Source organism: Gasterosteus aculeatus, chromosome 3, assembly GCF_964276395.1.
Source record: "Gasterosteus aculeatus chromosome 3, fGasAcu3.hap1.1, whole genome shotgun sequence".
NCBI lineage: Eukaryota > Metazoa > Chordata > Actinopteri > Perciformes > Gasterosteidae > Gasterosteus > Gasterosteus aculeatus.
In genome coordinates, this window is record NC_135690.1 from 11,404,507 (window position 1) to 11,427,701 (window position 23,195).

A 23,195-nucleotide genomic window follows, 5' to 3' on the forward strand; every position below is an offset into this window, starting at 1 on the left:
TGTATTTGTCCAAATAATGCATTTATTGGATGTCACCGTGTGCTTCACCTTGTTAGATTTAATAACTGCATATTTGAAATCCCCAGACCGTTTCTTAATTTTCCATCTATGATACTATTGCACAGAAGCCATAAAGTTCATTCTTTGAGATATAAATATAATATTGCTCCCCATCTCTGAAAGAAAATTAACCTTATATGTCTATGTTTTCAACAATAAATACAAAAGTCCTCCGTAATCAGAAACAAATATTATTAACAAATTGTGTAAACCGAAATAAACAATGACATGTACATTAAATAATATAAATGTTGATAACGATGGGGAACCACTTACAGTTAACAGCTACTGCATAATGATAAATTCATTTTAATAAATAGTTGATGTAGTTTTGGGTATATAGAGTTTCTGGGGGTCAGTGAAATATAAATAAGACACCCACCTAATGCTAAGCATACTATAACAAAGAAAATGTGCAAGCATTTATAATGCACATGTTTGTATGGATGCTACACTATATTGCAGAGTCTTACACACCTTTCTGACCATTCATTTATCTAAAGTAAACTCTCCATCTCTACTGGAGCCTCATTAAACTCTGTCTCTGAAGGGGCTTGAGAAAGCTACAGAGCAACAAATGTGCAACGATTCCATCCCAGCTTCATGTCCTTTGATTGATGTTGATGGTTGACAGATGATTCAGGTGATTTTCCTGAGGGGGGATAAATGAAAGTTTTGATAGTTTGCAATGTGGCTATAAAAGCAAAAGTAATTTGTTATAATACACCAGGACATTCTTGCTCGACATTTATCTCACCTTCTCCTCCGCTGTAAATAAAGCTGCACAAGCCAATGGGCGATCGGAGGCCAGAGTGCGGTCAACACGGCAGTGAGTGGAGAAAAGTCAAAAGGCCACCAAGATGGTCTCAGGAACTATAAAAAAATAACTCACATTAAAGTGTTTTTTCTTAATTACTTCAACTTGGTGCTGAAATTAACACAAATAAATAAATAAATAAAAAGGAGCTCTAAAAGACCATTTGTGCAACACGTAGAGAGTCCTCCTGCCTTGGTGAAGAGGATCTTGACTGAAAAATGAAATAAGAAAATATAGATCACTATCAATAAATATATAATAAAATGTATGTAAACTGTGACCAACAATTGTACGTTTCTGTAAACACACTGTGGGCCGTTTCACCTGTGACCCCGAAAGCTCCTCCAGCGCCCGCAGCCTCTGCAACACCGACGCCATGTCACGCTGCAGCCGCAGCAGAGCTGCGGCTATTTGCTCATTGACGTCTCCTCTGGCAGAGCCGGTTGGATGTCCGCTCTGCCACGCATCGCGGCGGGCGACATTGACACTGGTACACCGATGAGAGCTGCAGGTGGTCCTTGTCGACTCCGAACCTGAAACGCGAGTCAGAATGAGGCCGCTGGTGTGGTCTGAAAGGTCTGGTGTGAGGGATTTGGCAGTGAGCTGCCTTTAAAGGCTATTGGAGGATGAGATAAGTACACATCCTAGAAGCAAGGAAAGTTAGGCAAACGGTGTCAGTGTAAATCCAAGTCGTCACCTCTCCCTCTACTTGACGCGGAGCTGTTGTGCTGGCTTGAACTAATCCCTTCTTGAAGGTAAGAAGCTCCCACGAGTACTTGATCCTCTCCTCCCTTAAGGGTAGTGCTGCTCTCAAACCAAAGATCCCTTTGCCTCACCGAGGCAGCTCCTGATCCAGGTGAATGTGTCTTTGATGTGGACATCGCCTTGATTGGAAAAGAAGTGTCAACCTCAATTGAAATGAACATCATTAGGTCAAAAGAAATTCAATTTATTGTATTTATGATTTTTTTGTTATTAACTTTCTTGCAGGGGGTTATGAGAAAATAAGCTCTTCTAACTCTCAGAAAGAATGTAAATAAAGATATTTGTGTGGTGGAGGGACACCAAACCTCTTCCACGGCCAGATGATCTATTGAGTCACAGAATTCCTCATTGTCGGAGTCTGAACGATGTTTTACTTCAGGAAAAGCATCGATATGACCTGAAGAAAAACAAAATGTATATATTATATATATTATACAACAGTTATATTGTCTTTCAAGACGCTTTGTATCTTTGAGTCTTTTTTCTGCACCAATATCATTTTCAGAGTGCGAGGATTCATTTTTTTTTAGGCTTAAATTATTCTTATAGTACAGCAAAGGTTTTACACAAGAGCAACCTGCAACTATTTTGAGGTATACACTACGGGTATAATGCAAAATGGTATATTCTTACCACTCAGGTGTCCATTAAAGTGCATATTGGGGTTACACTGGACACTGGGCTCCATGCAAAAGGCCAGCTCCTCCTCCTCCACCTCGCTGTTGAGTGAGCTGTGTGTCCCGTTGGTGAAGGAGTACATGCTGGGCTCTATGCTGCTGCCGGACCCCCTGGTCTCAGACCGCACCCTCTTGTCCACCATCAGCAGCCTCGGCTCAGGCCTCCACTCTGAGATGGCACAAAAGAAAGAGAGAGCGAGATAGAATAACAAAATGTTCGGTCATATCTCGCTTTGCATATAAAAAAGTGCAAATTACTTTTTCCTTTATCTCACTTCTGTTCCCATTTACAGTATTGGGAAATGAAAATGACTTATGTTAATCTAATTTCAATGGAAATGATGTGGATCCTATACCTTTAAAATGGCCTCAAGAGAAAAAACTTTAATCTTAAAGACAAAACAAAAGTGTGACTCCCAAACCTACCGAAGCGGAACTATGAAGCCGAAAACTGCAGTTACTCAAATGACCACTTGAGGCCCCCTCAGACTCAGTGAATGCCCAAATTTACCGCAGGAATAACCATGACTGGAGCCTGCTACAAAATATGGTTTTCGCCTCTGTAGTTAAATTTCTGAAATGTGTACATATAATAATAAATATAGAATAATATATAACACCTGCATTACTCTATGAATCATGCAGAAATTTGATTGGATTCAATTTTATTGTCAGTACAAGTACTGAGGCAACGAAATGCGATTAGGCTATCGGATAGTACCTTCTTCCTCATCCTCTTCCTCCTCCTTGTCTTCATCGTATGCGTTGTCTTCTTCATCCCCGTTCTCCTCTTCCTCACTTTTCCCCCAATCACAACTTTCCTCTTTTCTCTCAAATTCACTATTTTCATTGCTTCCCTCTGCCTCCTCGCCGCTTGCAACACTGCTGACATGTTCTCCGAGATTTTGAACATCGTCCCACAGATCCCCGTAGCCTGAGCGACGAGGGAAACACTCTTCATCAGCTCTCTATCTAAGTGCACGTTGCGCAGTGCACATCTACACAAAGCAAATAAACCCTCCGTGCACTACGTCAATACCACAAAGTGCAGGTGACACTAATAACACACGGACTAACTACAGCACACATGGCAGCACACAAGCACGTTTCCTCCAACGATCTCGTAATGTTCCGGCGGTGTAAGCAAGGGACAACACTCATCACTCTTTTGTCAAATAAAGCTGTGTTGAAAGCAAATTATACTCAGTTGAAATGAAGTTATACAGCCACAGAGAACAATAAAGACTTGCCTTCCATTGTCGGCTTGACAAATTGTTTTATCAGCCCATCTAGTGATGAAGACACAAGTAAGACAGGCTCAGTATTACAAAAAAATGCCTTCTGTGTGACTAACAAAGGTGGGTAACAGCAGCACTTCATCCCGCTCGAGCAGCAGCGCTCACCTTGGATTGTATTCTGCTTGTAAAATAGCATCACTGGTCACATGCATTACCTGCATTGTTTGCAAAAGGCCTGGTGAAGGGTCTCCTGTCCACCTCATTCTCTTCATCTTCATCTTCTTCTCTGTCTGACTCTGCGTAGAAGTTGCCAAGCTTCTTTACCAGATCGGACACTTCGTCGGACATCGGAATGGTCTCCAAAATCTGAGAACACATAAATAATACATGTTTATGCATATTCTTTAGAAATGGCTACGGAATGGCGTTCGCTTTGTACAGTGCAGTACAACTTTCAACAAGTCACCAGAAAAAAAATGGAATTCATCATTTCATATAGCAAAGGCTGACTGATTCATCCGCTGCACCGTATAATTAAAGCTGATTAAAAACAGCTTAATATTGAAGGACCTGAAAATACAATTTGTTAAAGCAGTTTGATGTTATTTCAAACTAGATGTCACCGTTTAAAACATTTTTCAAATTCACGAAGTGAATCGTTATCAACAAGATTAACACATCTTCACGATAAGGTGCTCACAATAACAATGCTAATCCAGATGTTAAGCAAGTATATTTTTTACCATACACTACCAAGGTTTAGCATGTTGGCATTTTCTAATTAGCAATAAACACAAACTGCAATTGAGTCTTAGTAGATGGTCGGCCTCCATGAGCACATATTGTATATACATAAATATTTACTCTTCAATATGCCACAGAAGTATCTCATCAAGCAAAAAAAAACATCAATGTCTGTTTGTCTACTTTTTATCATTATGCATACCGCCTGTATTCAGCTTTAGTTGTCCTTGAAAGGACTTACCCGCTGGATGTCCTCAACATAATTCTCCATGGCTTCCTTCTTTGTCATACTTCCCAAAGAGCTCCACGCTTCCCTGGTAACACAAAGTCTCAGTTCAACACTTCCCCTCACTGAATAGCTTTAAAAAAGCGGATAGAGAAATGTCCCCAATGTTGATATCTTCTGTATTATTGCAGGATTATTCATACCTGCGGTATTGTGCCTTAATATTTGGGTATTACATTATTAAAATAAGTTGCGGATTATGTACGAAGGCTATTTATGGGAAGTGACTAAAATAGGCTCTGAATGGACTCTGACAGCATGAATATTTGTTAACTTAGTTTGTCTGAAACGTGGAAATGCGCCAGCTGTCTGCATCCTGTGTTGCTATTAGCAACAACTCAGAATTTTGCTGTGGAACAACACAATCGCCTGCGTATTAAGACAACCCGTTATACCATATAGCCTTTCCACTCGGGTCCCAGAAGCCATTGGGTCTCGGAACGTTGCAAGGCCCCAAAGTGGCCTGCTTGTAGTAACCATCGAACATCAGCATCATGTCATCAGATGGCTGAAAAGGACCTGAGAAATGAAAGAAGCAATTAATACATGCATTTTTTTGTATACACCTTCATACATATACGCCCTGTTCTATGTGAGCCACAGGAGTGGTTAGACTTAAGATATGACTGATCTTGTTAATCAGCTCTTTTCATTATAGCAGCTTTATCAATAGAGGGGTAGCTAAGTGACAGCTCTGCATGTAGGTCGACCACCTGCAGTGTTTACACACAAACATGCACAAACTGTCCCATCTCCTTCACACTCGGAAAGAGCAGCATCACCTTCTTCAGGAAAACTCTGGATCACTTTAACTGCAGCATCAAATTTCGCCTCCAGGCTGTGTGTGTCCTCCTCCTGCGCCATGCCGAATCGCAACAAGGGTGAAGTGGAAGCAGTCGTCACATCTTGAACAAATATATGAAAAGATTACACGTAAAAGCAAATTAGAACAGCAGAGGAAAGTTGAAAACAATGTGGTCACTGCTGCTGGTTGTCACTTGTCTTATCTAAGGATGGCACATTGCTGTTTCCTCTTCTGTCTTAAATCTAAACCTGGGGCTCAATGAGATACATTGTCGATTTAGCGCCAATACACTTGCATTCTTTGATTGTTTCTACGGCCGATTTGTTAGAAACTCACCAAAAACTTCACTTTCACCGGGGCAATAATGATTTCATTAGTCCGGTGTTTGTCAGCAATATGCAGCAGAAAGCTAATTTCCACTCCGGTGAGTCCCGTCAAGGATGAGCCGAACGTCTGGTTCCTAAATCCTAAGTCTGGGAAATGTAGTTTTTTACCGAACAAGCTTCGTGTCGTAGAGGGTCAAAGCGTAAACGTTTATTACTCCAAGCCCCAGAAGCCCACCTCAGCCGGGCATTAAACCGCGGTGGTTCATGGGAAGTGTAGTGTTGTGGAGCCAAACCTTATAATGCAAAGGAGCACCGGGAGTTTTTAAGTGCCCTTAAAAAAGAAACAATCGATTTAAGATTTGAGGAAATCGTAGAGTAACACAGATTTTCACTGCGTTTTTAATCGTTACTGTCAAAAGCATAGGCCAAGTTTCATATTGTATGTATCTTTCTAAGCTTCCAAATGTGTTAATGTAGTCCATACTACCCTGTTGCTACCAATAATCGTTTATGGCTCTATAATATTACATTTATGATTATAAAGTGATAAATGAGAGGAACATGTTAATGTTGGTTGTTACTTTAACGGTAAGAATATTTGACCCTTTCTTGTAATTTGTTGCTTTTATACACTAATCCTATTTTATGATGGTGCAGTGTCATTAAACCTCCAATATATTGTTCATACTGTTGATTAGAATAATGGCAATCCACTATTTTACGAACTATTGGAAAAACAAATAGTGTATTAACATAATAATAACCGTAATAATTTTTTTGGCTAACATTTTTACCGATTGCACCAAACGTCATCACAGCGAAACCCCATTGGTCCACTGCTCTTCTCCCTCGGCCACTCAGCCAATCACGGGCGCCGTTCACAGCGTAGCCGCCATTCGTCACGGGCTATTGTGAAACCGGAGGCCAGCGGCCCCACAATGCCAGGCGGGGGAGCCCCACTCTCAGCTACACGCCACAGCATCACCGCCTCGCCTCGCTGAAGAAAAAAAAAAAAGAAAAAAGCCCAGAGAGAGGAGAGCAATGCTAAGGGATGTAAGATGGCAGAGCTACAAATGCTGTTAGAGGAGGAAATCCCCGCCGGTAAAAGAGCCCTCGTCGAAAGCTACCAGAACCTGACCCGGGTAGCGGAATACTGTGAAAACAATTATGTCCAGGTAAGAGGTGCCCGACGGCCGTTACATTCGGCTGGATTTGAATCGATCTCCGCCGAGTGCGGTTGTAGTCGCGTTGGAAGTGAGGGAAACCACAGGAAATGCTGATAGGAACGAAGGGGAACCTTCAAACCGCGAATACCGTAGTGGCCCGTTTTTAAATGTACCCCCCCCCCCCCCTCCAACATTTTACCGGAGCCGTGTTCTCGTTTAAAGGGCTCCGGTTAGTGTTGGACGCTGCTGGGGGGGATAAAGGGGGTAAAGGGGGGCATGAAGAGGGTGTGTCGTTGTTATGAACGAGTGGTTTTAGTCCCGGGCTGCGTTCTGTGAGAGGAACCCGTGTCACGGAACATGATGTCGGGCCCAGTTTGTTCTCACGTTCACATGCTCACACGGAGCCGTGTGGTGACCCCTCCGCATTGGACCCGAACCAACAGAGGCGCCGCGCGTTTGGGGTGAATAACCGCAGAGCTGCGCGTGCTTATTCCCACGTTGTAACGAGTTTCACGCGTTGAGTGAAGCCCCCTATACTCACTGTAACATGTGTTCACACAAGCGCCGAGCATCCCCCAGCTGGCGCGTTGGCTTATTGGTGAATATCATCGCGTAGGCCGACTCCTTTAGAGAGTGGGGAGAGAAGTCGTGGAGGACTCGAGATGTGTGGTCGAGCCACTTGGTGATGCGGGACGTGTTGGCGCACAGTGTTGGGCCCGTGGATCATTTGCCTGTAATCAAATGCATGGTGCAGCACAGGGTGACAGGTGTGTGTGATGCTTTTCATACACACCCACACACACACACACACACACACACACACACACACACACACACACACACACACACACACACACAGACTGAATTTTAAATCAGTGTCCAACAGGAAAACAGTGGCTCCCAAACCAGAGGGGGCCCGAACGTGTGGCCCCGCTGGTACCTTACAAGTTTGACTTATTATTTTATTATTGTATTATTTTGAGTGTATATCCGCGGAGAGGCATGTGTTGAAATATTAAAACATTTGTTGGGAGTGTTCTCTCCCGTTACATTTCATCACCCGGCTACTTGTGCACAGTGAGAATGTATTGATTTGCTGGTTTCACGTCATAGACCGTCGGCAGGTTTCGATGGTCTGGTGTGAACAGAGTACCGACAGACCAGCACACACATGAAACCCGGCTTTCCCCCGCTGTGGTAAAACGCTGCTCAGAGAGCATTCAAGTTTTGCAGTAATAAGCCTCGCTTGTCGTCAGAAAGGCAATGTAGGTTATAGTTCCTACAGTTGCTCGGCCCAGTAGCATCACGCAGAGCGGCCTGACACCGCTTAAAGGTGGTGCTGTTATCACAAGCCACATACGGTCAAGATTTCCATTGATTTTTGAGAAGTAATGTCATGCTACTGTTGGTAAATGTGTCTATTATTAGAAGCAGGGTTGGACTCATCATAGACTTCCACATGTTCATTTATGGATCTTTTTGGACATTTTCTGAATTTGGATTATCTTGTGGACATGGAATCAGTTGTGAGGAACGTATTAATGGCCCCTTTTTGTGTCACTACTGGGCGGCAATGTATGTGGTTGACAAACTCAGCGGTGTAATTCTCCTTCTCATCCCCATCTGTGCTGATTTCCGAGCTCTGCACTACAGTGTCACCTTCAGCTTCAATAGCTCAAATCTTTCCTGAAATATGAAGGTGCACGTGTGCCGCTTCTCCCGAATAGTGATTTCTTCGGGGACGTTAAAATCGTTATCTGGAATCCTGCATGTGTGTGAATCCACTTGACAAACACAACAGGGAATTAAGGATAAGCTGTGCCTGCTATTATAGCGTATATGCTCAGGCTGTGAGCAGTAATATTAGACATGCAATATGTTTCTGTAATACGCTTTCTAATGCAACATCTCATAAATACATTCACAGTATCCACCAGAACAGCATAGTTTCTCGAAATACCACACGGCCACTGATACGCCCTGATATGCAAATCCATTCTTATTCTGCAGTGGAAAAAATAGTTTTATTCTTGGAGGTGATTTTTCTTTTAAATTGGCCAATGAAAAGCTGCCACTACAAAGTGACGGGTGGCATGAAAGCAGAACACTGCTTGGTTGGTACCTTTCTCAATGCCTTTTATACAAAAATAGCCACTCTTTGAATGGGCTTATTGAACAATGTGGCAATGAATACGTTTGAGTTTCACTTTTAATTGAGGTATCAGTTTTTGAGAAATATTTGTGGCATGACACATTGTGTCAGATGGAAAAACACCCTACTTTAAATGTCCCCAATGTTAAACACAAGACCCCTCTGACTCACTGGTGTTAGTGACTCACGGGCTTCATGTCATTCCAGCATCAGACCCGGTGCTCAGTACGCTGTAACGTACAAACCGTTCTGCGCTACGCGTTGTTAAGGTGGAGTCGGGTGCTTAACAGTTAAAAATGGAAGTTAATGAAAAATGTTTAAAAAAAGCCTTTTGTAAGCGGAATATAAGAGAATATAAGTGAAAGCAGAAGAGAGTGAGTTAGAGAGAGAAAGAGAGGGAGAGAATCATAATGAAAAATGTGTATTAGAAAGATGTCGTTAATTATTACAAAGGCTCTTCTACGCGGGATATTGTATTTGAGTTTAAACCACTCTTTTAGATCCCAGTTCACACATTTTCTCCCTTTAATGCGAGCATTGCTCTTTGTTAAAGATAGCGCTGGGTAGATAATGCGACTTATTCCCTTTTCCTTTTCTTTTTGGAATTGGCTCCGCGAGAATAGTAGAATGCAAGGTGTTTTATTAGTCTGCACATGTGCTTGGAAACACATGTCAGAGTTTTCCTATAAGCTCGGGTGTGACGAACCTGTTCCAGTCTTCGGACAGAGATCTGCTGACCGGTTTGTTCCACCAGACATCTTCCAACAGATATTGGTGGTTTGCTCAGTAGCGTGTGGGCAGGGGTTTCCTTTTTTTTGCGGTGTAGGAGTGTAGCAAACAGGCAAAAGGTTTCATTAGTCAACTTCCTGTGAAACTGTGAATTTCCTTTGTGCTACCTGTTCTTAGGAACGCCGGTTTTCTGGCCTTTAGCATCGTAGCACCAAATATTCACCTTTTCATTATAGGTCGTAAGTCGTGCACTGTTATTTTTACTAACTCCACTTTCCAGATCAGTGGGATTTTTGAATTGTTTGAATCTGGGTTATAGCTATATGTACTATGTTGATCATGAACAGCTTCTGTCACACATCAAACATCTGCATGTGATGGCATATGATGCCCCACGTCACACTGTAAGTGTGTCAATTTGTTTTATTTTGGCCTTTCGGTGACACTCATTAGCGAAGCAACGGGCAGTCGTTCATCATCGTATACACAGTTAAGGAATTTCTTAATGGAAAAAAAGAAAAAAAACAATGGGATCAGTTGCATTTACAGTAATTAGCCAGTTGTACTCCTGCTTCCCGTTTCCTGCAGAAGACTGGCAGTCCCCAGTTGGACTGGCCCTGAGTGGCTGCACCCCTGTTTTTCGTTTCCAAATTCTAAATATGTCCACCCAGTCCCTTCGCTATTTAAAGGCCCGCAGAAACAGATGGTTTGGGCAGCCGGCTGGATATTTGGGATCCCAGGAAGTGTCTTGGCATTCCCCGCTCCCTTGGCTCCGCTCCCACCGCGCACCTGTCCCATGTTGTCCATCTGGGTTGTTGATAATTGTACAATTCCTGGCTGCTTTGTATCCACGTAGTCATTCCCTCTGAGAATTATCGACCCGTGTTCGCTTCCCTACAGATCTTAACGGGGCTTTGCAGCGTAGAAACAGTCGAGAACAAAGGGTCCTGTCAAACGCGGACCCCTTGTGGAAAAGCTGCCCTCTCCTCGCTCACACAGCTGATCCGAGTAGCAATAAGAGTGCAGCGTTTGTTTTTTATTTGACTTGCGCTCTTTACTTCCCTCTGCCAGCTTCTCTATTCCTTCCAACCACACATCTGGCCACAGATTCTGACCGACTTGTGTTTTCTCTCCTTCTCGTTTCCTCTTTTCCTCTCCTCTTCCTGCCAGGCTCAAGACAAGAAGAAGGCCCTGGAGGAGACCAAGGCCTACACCACCCAGTCCCTGGCCAGCGTGGCCTACCAGATCAACGCCTTAGCGAACAATGTGCTGCAGCTGCTGGACATCCAGGCCTCGCAACTGCGACGCATGGAGTCCTCCATCAACCACATCTCCCAGGTCAGGTTCACATCATAGCGCCGGAAGACACTCCGGTGGCAGGAAATGCGTAATGTCAAGGTCCTCCCTAATTTCGGGGTGTTCCGCTGTTTTAAATTGCATGAATACAGTGTGATCTACATTTTCCCACGAGAATTGTCACCCACACTCCCATCTGTTCAACAGAAAAACGTTTTTTTAACTTACAAAATGATGTCAAATGAATCAAACTGTTTTTTTTTTCAAGATCTTTATCTGAAAATCTATTCGAGCACAATTAAGCCCAAACCTGCTGGTATTATCCTTTGTGTGAATGGCACAGACACACAGTTCATGCTGGAGCTGCCCAACCACCACAGCCCCTCTTCAGTCCCTCTTGCTTCATCAGCAGTCCTCTCTCTCTCTCTCTCTCTTTCAATCCCCTCTCTCTGTTTCCCTCTGTGTGTGCGCTTCACACTGCCACCCTGCCTGTCAGCCAGTGAATGTCCCGGTCTCCTCCCTGTGTGCTTCATTAAGCCTGTCAGGGATGAAGTGAAATCCTGACACCAGCTCCCTGCGCCCGGGTGGCATTTTCTCAGCGTCCGTTCCCTTTGACAGGCTGCAGGACGGAGTACAGTCAGGGGAAGTTCTAACGAAGAACAACGAGAGTCTTTTATTGTTCTTGGAGACGCTCGATGGATATTTGTGCCTCGGTCACAATAGTTCTGCAGAGACACGTCACCTCACCGGTGTGGTCATGGAAACCATTGAGCCTGGCTGGTCACTGTCGTTGGTACTGAATGCATTCGTCTCGAGTCAATCGTGGGACTTTCTTCAGCCCCAGTCTATCCATATGGTTTAAAATACTGCTCTCTCACAGCGGTCCCTTCGATTGATATGCAAAACACTGGACCTGTAGAACAGGTGAAGCTCCCCACGTCCAGCCCTCATTAAAGTCATTTATTTACAGCTGTACTTCTCATAAAAGGTTAACTGGACGGAAGGTTATCCAACCAACACAGGTACATGACCATTTGTATGTAGAGTCTATCAAATCTCAATGTTGATATCTTTCACAGGTGGAGAAAGGTCTATTCACTTTAGAAGCATTTCATCACAAGCCGTAGGGCTTTGGTTCATCATAACTCATAAAGAAATGACATTTTGTCTTGTGCCAGGTGTTTTTGTTGTGTTTATGTTTTTGCATAAATAGTTAAAATGGGAATAGAAAATGAAGGTTGCCGAGCTGCCAAATCCAAAGCCCCCTGTGTGTAGGATTTAAAGCTGCAGAGGTGGCTGTCACAAAGTTATATCCGAAATGCCACTAAATGCAAAACTAAAGCAGGTTTAATAAAAGCAGAGCTGTTGTGACACATAAACACAAGGGCCATCCCAGTAGTGTCTTTGCTCCTCTTTTCCATTTCCTTGAGTCCTGCTGAATGTCATTTTTTTCTAATTCATTCGATCACAATATCTCTGACTGGCTGCTGGCAATTGATAGGTTTCCTTCTTAAATCCTGAAATATTATGTAGATTATGTTGATTGGATGTCTTACTAAAGCCATGTGTGAGATCATTGATGTATAATGTATTGTAGTTTCAATACAGACGGCATCATATTTTCTTAGAGCCAATAAACTAGACTGAACAAAAATGTACAAGTTGGTTAAACTGCACTAACCAATCATTTGCTAAAACACAGATTTATTCGGCTGAAACTATAATGTACAGCCAGTAGTGAAAGTTAAAGGGGTGGCATCTGCTCACAGAAAGGCACTGCAGCCAGATGTTTATTGGAGTGAAGATATTAAAATAAATTAGATTGACCGTGCAGCAGAAAGAAACACAGAGTGTTGTAACATTTCTTAAAGATGACCTAACTTTGGTTTCACAATGTATGTTTAGAGGAAATGCTGACATAAGGTTGACAGTTCAGCCATCACGTGCAGATGTGCGCCGCTTTTGCCGCACCGCTGCAAGCTCTTCCTCCTGTTGAAGAGTGCCTCTGGAAGCTGCTTTAGTGTGATCACAGTAGAGACACCAGGTGGGTGGTGACAGTTTAGTCAAAAAGGGGCCATTTCAAAATCTAGATAGTAAAAATGTTCTCATCATCTCTGCTATCCCATCCCCACATGCATCTCTCTTTGATCACCACCAGAATCAGCTTCTATTATTGACCCTCTCTATCTCGTGGATCTCAAATCGCCTCGCCCTTCCTGTCCTTCGGAGTTTGTCTCTCTCTCTAATCTGCGGTCCACCTCTGCTCGCCTCTCACCGGCAGGAAATAGGCGTTTCTTTTTTCTTCTTGCAACTTCCCAGCTGAAGCTGGGCGTGTCGCCTCAATTTCCGCTCCTAAAAGAGGGGCGAGCATGTTTTCTATATATATCTCATGAGCAGCAGATGCAGGCTTCGTGGCGTCGGAGGCGGTTCTGCACCTATCCTAAAGAAAACTGACTAATACCTGAATAAATACACGCTTTCATGTTTAAAAATACATGTTTTAATTTAATATCAAATGAGTCTCCTCGACAATCTCGTGTGCACAGAGGCAGGTGCACTGCAGAGAATGATTAACAACATTAATGGAATAATTTATGTCCTTTTTATACACTCGTCAGCATTCTCCCCCTGAAATTAAGCCCTCCGTCCTCCCCCACGTTTCTCCTCCTTTGGCTTCCCCTCCCTCACTTAATCCCTCAATCTTTTCAAGTTTCATCCATCATTCATAAATTGAAGGCCTGTGCGAAGGCGGCGCAGCAGTGAGCCATAATGACTGTAATCGCTGAAGACATGGAGGTCACTGGTATTGTCCGAGTGTCCCGGTGCGAGGGGTTAAAGGACAGCCCCTTCCAATGGGCCCCGGGGTGTGGGCCAGCGGAGCAGGATCGTGGGTCAGTGGGAGTTCAAAGGACTCGCTGGGAGGTTGGAGGATTTATGAGAAACGCAAAGGAACAAATTAGTTTGATTCACAGTTTGATTTAAAATATATTCTCAACTATTGACTGTGCCTCACAAAATGATATGTATATTAACATTAAATATGCTTACATAGATGCTGGATATAGTAATAATAAATACCTTTAAATAAAAAGACTGGAGTGATTCCTGTCTTTTTATTAGTTTAGTTAGTATTTTTGGAATTATATATTTAAAACATGTTTTTAGAACATATCTCACCGGGGAAGTGAGGTGATTGTGCCCTTGAGCTCCTGGGAGGCTTTTAACGTGAAACAGATGGAGGAAGTATTGTGTTTGCATTAAAAGCAAGTAAGAAGCCTCTTAATAAAATATGATTCATTCTCTCTCTCTCTCTCTCTCTCTCTCTCTCTCTCTCTCTCTCTCTCTCTCTCTCTCCTATATGTCCTAAATGAAATCCTCTATGTCTGTTATTATGACCTGTCTAAAAATAAGCCAATGCAATTGCATCAATCTGAGCATTTGTATCCCCCCCCCCTTCATTCTGTCCTTCGTTTCTCTCTGCTGCAGACCGTGGACATCCACAAGGAGAAGGTGGCGCGTCGAGAGATCGGCATCCTGACCACAAATAAGAACACCGCGCGCACCCACAAGATCATCGCCCCTGGCAACATGGAGCGGCCAGTGCGCTACATCCGGAAGCCCATCGACTACACGCTGCTGGACGACGTGGGACACGGCGTCAAAGTAAGATATCTGTCACATCAGACTAGCTCGCACATTGACCCTGATGTCTGTACACGGTTTTCGAAAAAGCACTTTCCTCGCTTCACCACAACCAGTGTTGCGGCAGAATCCCAACGTCATTACTTTAATGTTTCATCTCGATTTCCATTGCTAATCAATTTAACGAGACAGGAAAACACATGCTCAGTGGAGTTCACACTTCCCACGTGCACGTGGACGAGCCGATGGTCTCCTTCACTCACGCTGCGAGCCGATCAATACGCCGGCCTTTCAGTTTATTACGTCAAGACACACTGAGAAAAGTATCAACCGCTCGCCTTCGGGAAGTGTGCGGCGGTCTGCGGCAAAATGAATATTTTTTTGAGAGGTTTCTCTCGTGCCAATTAACATGGACCGAATGTGGAAGTTAAAGGATAAGTGTGTGTGAAGAACCCGCAGTGTGAGACACATTGGCCAAGTGCTACACACCATCACATCCTCTACTGAACTGTGCGAAAATATTCTTTCAATGCTCTTCCGGCTCATTCTTCCGTTTTTTTTTGTTATCCTCTCCCCCATGATCCGTCTCTCCACCCCCCAACCCCGACCCCTTCTTCCCTGCTTTTATATAAAGTTCTGTGTGTTTTGTCTCGAGTGTGTGTGTGTGTGTGAGGTACACACACACACACAGTTTATGGGCATTGATTGCTGGTGTCACATTTCCGCAGCTTGTTTGAGTTGCCCTCTTTATCCCTCCCCCCCCTCGTCTGTCTCTGTGGAGATAGTGGCTGCCCGCTGATATTCAAACATCCGCCGCTTCGAACTCAAAAGCCAGTGTTCCCTCCTGTGAGAGCTGGCGCACGCTGACACAGATTTGGCACGGCCGGCTATGCAAATGGAGCATCACTCGTGAATGCTACAAATGACGGATCTCTGCAGAAATCACTGCATATGTTAGAAGATGTGCCAGTTTTTTCTTTCTAGTTATACCTGTGTAGGGAAAAACTGTTTACCCTGCCAGCACTAAAAGAGGATCCAGACGTGAGTAGAGTGACTCATCTCGGGAGTCAACATTTGGGGGAGGATCTTTGATTTATTCAAGTTCAATTTGGATGAGGGTCAGATCATCATTTTGGGCTGGAAGCAAACTGGAGCAATAAGACTCCCTGGCTACTGGTTCATTTCTGTGTGTGTGCTTTTGTCCATGGATATGCATTCGGCTGCAGACCTAAATGTATTATATATATATATCATGAGATAATTTAAAAGTCACTTCTGCACCACAGATAGATAGATAGAAATGAAAATGATGCTGAGAAGTACATTAATGAATGTCCTTGTTTGTCGGTGTGTTCACACTGGCAGCTTATTAGCACTCCAACATTACAGCCTCGTCCTTCCGCGTAGTGGCGGCTTCCCTTGGAGCATCCGAGTCGTGATCGCCTGTAAAAATCCGTCATCCACATAACTGTGGGAAGTCACCCGTGGACGGATTGGAAGTCAGGCTTGAGCATTAGACCCATTCCCACATGTACGGATGACTGTGTCCCCCCCGCCCCACACTCCTTAGCAGCCTTCACTGGCATTACCAGCAGTTACCAGGGTGACATCGTTTCGACTACATTACAGCCACTCCGACGGCCTGAACACCTCACAGACGTTATTGATGACCTTTACTGCCCAGGTTTTCTTATTTCTTTGATTCCTGCAACACTTAAAACGTCAGCACAGTAGCATATAGCTCAGGCAGGGCTCATTATTTCTAGTCTATCTACCCGTTAAAGTGATTCTCATTCTGATTACAGTCTACAACACGTCTACACACACACAGGGTTGGTCAGTAGTTTCATCTGTGTATTTGATCTGGAGGCCAGTGGTGGTTTTGCCTCTTTTTTGCTCCTTTTTTCTCAAACCCGGTTATTTCTTTCTTTTTGTTGCTTGAAACCTATTTTAGGTGATTCATTTTGCAGCAGGAAAGGAGCCTGAGTCTAAATAGAAGTGAATTACATATTAGAGCAATCATTCTGGTGCTGAGGATTAAAAGATCATGTCGGTATCATGAAAAGCTGTAATATTTGCAGCTTTTCACACACACATATGCACACATTCACACATACTGGCAACTGGCACAAACATCACATGTTAGAAAGGAACACAGATTTTCAGCCTCTCATATTTTCTGTATGTGTTTAGTTGGCAAGCTGGTTATTTCACACTAACGTGTTCCATTACAATCTCCTTCTCTTCTGTCCTTATTTATGATTTGTGATCGTTCGATTTGTGATTGAAATTTGATATTCTGTATATAACTATTTAAACTCATATTAACCTTTAACCAATGGGCATATCTGGTTTTCTCTCCTCCTTTTTGCCTGCTTGCGCTCAGTGGCTTAAGGCCAAGGTAAGAGATGGGTGTCTTTCTCTTTATTTTTCTTTCACTTTGTAAAAAACATTCACATTCATTTCAGGCAACTTTGAATTACTTTCTCATTGTACAAATAGGATTCCATGAAAACGCTGATTTATTACTATGGTGCAAAGCAGCATAATTAAACCGACTGTGTCTCTTCCTGTCACCACTGGTGATAGATTTGATGAACTTAATTTACCTTTTTCATCTTAACTATTGGGAGTGTAAACCTGGTGTGAAATCTCTTTATGTATGTTACAGTAAATGCAGAAAAATGGATAACTGAAACCTTATATTTAATATTTATAGTAATTCATCTTTATACATATTCCTATCCTGATCCATGTACAGAGTGACACCCTTCATGGTGCTGCCTTCTGTTTGCTCTCCTCCTTCATGTCTCATCGTGTCCTATTCGATGTCTTTATATGGAGAAAAAAAGCCTGGATCCCGGTGTTGCCCCCTTCAAAAAGAAGATTAGATTGTACAAAAAACAATGCTTTAACTTCGATTTGCTCCTCTAGCAACATGGGAACAATGCAGCAGGAAGGGGAGCGACACTTTCCAGGACCACCCCTCCCTCACAGAAACCACCAAGCCCCCCCATGGCTGGTCGTGGTACCCTAGGGTAAGAACTTACAGCTGTGTAGTACATTTCAAAATACTTTTAAAACATAGTCTGTGTACAAAACTGAATTAAATGCATTTGCAGTGCAGGTGGAAGCTCTGGACCGTTACACCGATGAACCTTTTCTTTGTTTATGTCAGTTTGAGACTATTCCTACTTTACACGTTGGTTACTGTAAACACCAGGACCACCCGACCGCGGCTCCATAAACAATAGCTGCAAAAGCCCCGAGTGCCTCCTCTCACTTGATGAAAACACTGAGAAGTATCTGTGTCCTCTTCGGCCGTGTTTATCCACATCCAGGCGTAACACTCCTTACAAGACCTTGGAGCCGGTGAAGCCTCCCGTGGTGCCCAACGACTACATGACGAGCCCGGCCCGACTGGGCAACCAGCACAGCCCCGCACGCACAGCCTCGCTCAACCAGAGGCCCAGGACACACAGGTAGCACGGCCGCGGCACTTACACGCAACCTGTGTTCGGATAGAGCTCGACTGCAGAGCCACAGGAGCGAATGTAGTAAACTGGAACTACAATCCACTTTAAACTAGAATTCAGCGAATGTGTGAGGCTGAAACCACTGCAGCCATTTTGACTTGTCATAGCAGGATAATCACGGTTGAAATAGATCAAAAATAAATTATGGCCCCATTCTATTTAGTGTGTGCCAGCCATTCCAGTGAGCCACCACTCACAATGGCAGGGCGTAACAGGGGCCATGAGTCATCGTATTAGTTACACGTTTGTTAACAAGGGACACGCACTCACACTGGGACACTAACGCAGCTAAATGAAACTCAGCCATCTATGATGTCATTATTTACACACCTTAGTGTGTGCTTAAGTGATTGAAATCCCTTTTTTTTGTTCTCTCTTGATATTTACAGCTTTAGATCTGTCTTAAGGGTACACGTCAAGCAGAAGTGAAAGAACCTTTTAGATGAGCCACTGCTGCATCAGCGCTCTACTTTATATTCTTAGCTTGTGTTTTCTTGTTTTACTTTCACCATCCTCGTCACTCAGTACTGATCCATTTGGCTGGAGTGCCAAAACATCAATTCTACTAAATCACCCACAACAACACAGTGACAGCTTTTGCTAAAATGAAGACTGCATTTCCAATTAAAATGTTTTATTTTACTATCAGCAAGTGTTTTATACAGTGGCCCAAATCAGAATATAGCATTGTAGTCAGTATGGCGTTAGACTTTTATATCTCTATATCTCTCTTTTATCACTTTTAACTTGACAATTCGGCATCTACCAGCAAGACGTAATTACTCCTTTAGTCGCAGCTTTAGAGATTTGTCCGCGGTGCCTTTCTGCCTTCCAAACAAGTCCTGGCTGTCGTGTTGTTTTTCTTGCTCCCGAAAATCTGTGCCCTGTGTGAACGCGTGAACGTGCCAGACGGCGCCCGCCCCACATTCACAGAGCCGTGAATATGTTACCACGGTGACGGGGACTTTCTCATGACAGGAAAGACACATGAGAGAGTAATGATGGGATGTCAAATGCTGTTATGCAATGGCAGTTTGTCGCAGACATCCTCTAATCATCACCCTAAAACCCTTTTCCAACTGCGTCCGCAGTGGCAGCAGTGGTGGTAGCGGCGGCAGGGAGAACAGCGGAGGCAGTGGAGTCGGTATTCCAATAGCAGTTCCCACCCCCTCCCCTCCCAGCATGGGGCAAGGTGAGCCTCAGCAGCCAGACCCGTATTGCACATCACAAGACGTCCCTGCTGGGCACAGTAATGCTGTACAGGCTCTGTTTGGCTCTCGCTGGCCTGTTCTTGTCCACACTCATTACCATATACACACAGATCTTTTCTCACTTTCTGCATGGAAGGATAGACTCACGTCTCCTTGTCTCTCCTCTTCCCGCAGCGGCGACATCTTCTGCCTCGGTGCCCCAGGGCCCCGGCCTGGGTCCGATACCCATGTCCCAGTTTGGCACCATCTCCCGCCAGATCTCCCGTCACAACTCTTCCACCACCTCCTCGGCCTCCATGGTGTCGGCCACTGGAACCTACCGCCGCGCCCCCTCCGTCTCCTCCCAGCAGCCCCACATGAACGGTGGCCCGGCCTACCCGCAGAACTCAGGTGACACAAAGAAAACACTCTTTAACGTATGTTCGGAGCGCTCCAGTTTACTAGATGATCGGTGCTTCGTAATAGACTTATCTGATGGTCAGACTAAAGCATCGCCTCCTCCTAAAAAGGATCCCCTGGGTCTAGAAGATATGCCGGGGCTAGCCCTTCCAGCGGCTAATGAAAATGAATAATGAACCATAATTACTGAAGTCATGCTTGTTGAAACCTTCCCACCTCTCTTCCATTACCATTCGTGAATGAGTTATGACATTATCACTTTAGTCCGCTCGAGAGGCCTTCTTGTTCAGGAGCGGCAGGGCGGGCTGCCAGGAGGCATCTCATCTCCGTACGCACATAACGAGCCGATAAGACAAGGGGAAGCCAGGGACACGTGCGTGTCTTCCCTTTAGAAGGAGCATCACTCTAATCCGTTCTCTGCTAATGGCGTCTCTCCCTCAAAGGACAGGCATCCTCCTTGGCACGGAGGAGGCTGTTTGTCTTGTCTGGGAGGAGAGAGACAATGATGCAGAGCCACATCAACGTATGTTCTCTGTCATGTCTACTCATTGAAATTGAAAATATATTTTTGGAATATTTGGTGGATGTAATAAAAGCCTTATTGCAGTAAAAGGAGGCCGGCTCCCGTGCACGAGGGAGCCCGGGGGAGTTCATCGATCTTTCAGGGTGTAGCTGTGGAGGCATATGGCGCTGCGCTGAGAGCAGGGTGGAATAATAAGACATTACTGTGAGCTCACAGAGGCCTTTCCATTACGTGTGATTTATGAGTCACACCTGGCGTGCGCTCGTGTGACATCATGTCTTTATCGGCGAGGAAAGCTGCGTTTGTTTGTTTGTCTGTTCCGTTTTTTTCTCCTTTTCGTTTAAAAATTGCAGCAAAAAGCCTCATTCCAGAGGCAGAAGATGGTTTGGATGCAGGCGCTTTTCAGTAAAGGGTGGACTAAATGTAGCATTTGATCCAGACATACCGCTCTAATTTAGCATTTATTCAGATCAGATAAAGATGCTGCAGCGCTACCTGGGAGGGCTCTTTTCTTGAGAAGACACATATGGCTGCCTTGCTATTCCACACAGCTCCTCAGCTGCCACCTCATGTCTTCAGGTCTGTGTAGTGCGCTCGTTACCCGCAGCCTTTTGCTCTTGAAGTAAAACAGATGCTGATGAGGTTGGTTTTCCGTACTCAGATGAGATGAATGTCTCGTTAGCTGAGCTGGAAAAAGGCATCCCGAAAGAACAACGATTGCAAATGTGTAAATGAGTTGCTCAGCTCTGCTTTCTGCCCTGTATCACAAGCTTTTTGTTTTCTCAAATTCACCTCTCCGTCTCCTCTGTTGTGTCCATCGGCTCTTCCCTCGCCATCGTCTGTCTCCCTTTCCGCCACCTCCGTCTCTCTCTGTCTCTCTGCTGCCACGTCTGCCTCTCTGGGTGTTGCTGCTCCAGTGTCTGTGGCTCCTCCGCCTCCTCCTCCAATGGTCCAGCTGACCCCACAGATCCCTCTGACCGGCTTTGTTGCCAGAATGCAGGAGAGCAGTAAGTAGAAAATCTATTCCAAAATCAGTCAAGCAGATATACCTGTGTGAGTTTATACATTATATCATGCACACACACTCACTTGTGCACACTCAATTGTCCAGAGCGTGAGAAATGACGAGGCAATAAATGCGTATCTGTAAACTCTACCTTAATACAGATTTGTCATATATCGACCGTATTTCAGCTCTCCATAAATGCAAGCGTATAGAGAGACACTTTTCACTATCTCAGCATCCACACGCAGCCTCACTTCTACACTCCTCTCTGTCGCTCGCTACACTCGCCACACCTTTTCCTTGCGCCGCGTTCGGGGTCGAGCGCACGCCCCTCGGCTGACTGCCTGTTGCCATGGTGATGGATCACGAAAAAAAGCGCGCGTCCCATCCTTCCTGAGAAAATGCACCCGATGCCGTGTCCTTCCACCCCCCCCCCACACCTTCCGCCGCCTGTGTGCAGAAATGCAGCTGTGTAGCGATCTGCAACTGTCTGTCGGCGTCCGTCTCAAACGTAGTGCAGACTGCCGGCGCGCTGCACTGGTGGATACGAGTCACAAAGTCAAACAAAGGCCGGGTTAAACAAATGTATGGTCTCAGGAAATTAAACATTTTGATATTATGGGCTGTTTAACCTCTATCCATTCAACGTTTGCTTTTTTATTTGTCTAAGCACACAGAGGCGCACACCAGAAACAGGGAGTCATATGTGAATAGGAGAAGCAGCGACTAGTTAGTATGACCAGCGATACACAGCCCCCCCCACACCGCCCCCTTCGGGGCTGAATAGACAAAGAGGGCCTCAGTAATTATGTTTAAACAGAAGTCATCTCCCTGTAACTTGTTTAAACATTAAAAATGATATATGTATAACCACTTTATACACATTACTTATCAAATAGTAGTACTGAATTGACGTCTTCCCGAATTGTGACTTACTATTGATACAGTTCTTGTGTTGGAGGTAGTCAGTCAGTTATTGTCCTTAGACAGGTAACTGCCTGCACTAATAGAAAGAAAGACAACATCTGTTATATTTTGAAGCATTTTCAGCTCCTAATGCGATTAAAGATCAGTCATTAGACCAGTGGAGAATCAGCTGATTGAGCAGATTTCTGGTGACTTTTTACCAGTTTGTGTAACTCATATGCAGGCTTATGAATTAGTGCGGCACGGATGTGCCATTGTTCTCTCATCTCTGGACATGAATGCGTTTAAAAGACTGTAGCACCGGTGGAAGAGCGTGAAGACCGAGTCGACCTTTTCTCATTATTATTAAGCCAGTAAAATGCATATCTGCCCAATATAGCACCTTGTACATGCAGATGGAGATGACAGATCCTTTTCTGTTAACATTTCAAAACTCGGGGGGGTTAAAATACAAAATCTACAGCTTTGTATCTTGAAAACTTACTCACAATAAGTAAAAATAAGACTAAAACTGTTGGTTTAAATTGCTATTAGCGTAGGTATTTCTTAACCGCAATACTAGCAGGGTTGTAGCTGTTGCAGCAGTCTGGAGGTGTTTCCTGGTACTTTAGACTAAATAGGATACAATTTTATTTAGGGCAAGAAAAAGATACACTAAATGTTATCCCAACAGAGGAGTGTTGGTGGTGTGAGTCGTAGTAGTGGAAGCTGTAAGATGCCATAATAAAGAGAAGCAATGACCCCAAGCTGCCCTCTAGTGAACACTTAAATGGCTCCACACTGACCGGGTTGATAAAAGTCTATATGATGGTTATCAATATGGGAAAATTAATTTGACAATATTCACGTGTGTTAAGTGTAGAACATCATCCCAACTTTGTCCCTCCTCA

The 23,195-nt window shown here is 44.2% G+C and overlaps 2 protein-coding genes across 10 annotated transcripts in view; one reads left to right on the forward strand and one right to left on the reverse strand.

The window, feature by feature from the left end:
- On the reverse strand, nt 1–8,010 carry LOC120816646 (acyl-CoA-binding domain-containing protein 5-B). Of its 6 annotated transcripts, XM_078099268.1 has the most exons (15): nt 7,426–8,010; nt 6,513–6,715; nt 5,370–5,492; nt 4,983–5,106; nt 4,543–4,615; nt 3,773–3,923; nt 3,570–3,608; nt 3,041–3,253; nt 2,276–2,488; nt 1,948–2,039; nt 1,575–1,761; nt 1,202–1,410; nt 1,038–1,088; nt 818–933; nt 1–712 (listed from the first exon to the last, which is right to left on the reverse strand). In XM_078099268.1, the coding sequence occupies exons 2-15, from the start codon at nt 6,529–6,531 to the stop codon at nt 700–702; spliced, it is 1,623 nt and encodes a 540-aa protein (XP_077955394.1). In that variant the 5' UTR covers nt 6,532–6,715; nt 7,426–8,010; the 3' UTR covers nt 1–699. The 6 variants fall into 6 exon arrangements, with proteins under 6 accessions (XP_077955394.1, XP_077955395.1, XP_040028352.2 ...); XM_078099269.1 differs by lacking the exon at nt 3,041–3,253 and having other exon boundaries at nt 7,426–8,007; XM_040172418.2 differs by lacking the exons at nt 6,513–6,715; nt 7,426–8,010 and adding an exon at nt 5,729–5,867.
- LOC120816647 (abl interactor 1) overlaps nt 6,525–23,195 on the forward strand; it is a 19,567-nt gene continuing 2,896 nt past the window's right edge. The window contains exons 1-9 of one of the 4 annotated variants that reach the window (XM_040172422.2): nt 6,627–6,893; nt 10,936–11,103; nt 14,548–14,724; nt 17,090–17,104; nt 17,638–17,741; nt 18,045–18,185; nt 19,331–19,431; nt 19,625–19,840; nt 21,290–21,379. In XM_040172422.2, the coding sequence (XP_040028356.2) occupies nt 6,777–6,893; nt 10,936–11,103; nt 14,548–14,724; nt 17,090–17,104; nt 17,638–17,741; nt 18,045–18,185; nt 19,331–19,431; nt 19,625–19,840; nt 21,290–21,379 (1,129 nt within the window). In that variant the 5' untranslated portion in view covers nt 6,627–6,776. Of the gene's footprint in view, nt 6,894–10,935; nt 11,104–14,547; nt 14,725–17,089; nt 17,105–17,637; nt 17,742–18,044; nt 18,186–19,330; nt 19,432–19,624; nt 19,841–21,289; nt 21,380–23,195 lie in introns of all 4 variants that reach the window. The other 3 variants (XM_040172423.2, XM_040172424.2, XM_040172425.2) reach the window with 3 other exon arrangements.

Excerpts from the sequence above, each read along its gene's own strand:
- LOC120816646 (XM_078099268.1), bottom strand. Across the intron at positions 1,762-1,947 it reads ATCATCTGGCCGTGGAAGAG|GCGATGTCCACATCAAAGAC; the intron begins GTTTGGTGTCCC and ends TTTCCAATCAAG. Across the intron at positions 1,411-1,574 it reads CGCGTCAAGTAGAGGGAGAG|GTTCGGAGTCGACAAGGACC; the intron begins GTGACGACTTGG and ends CTCGCGTTTCAG.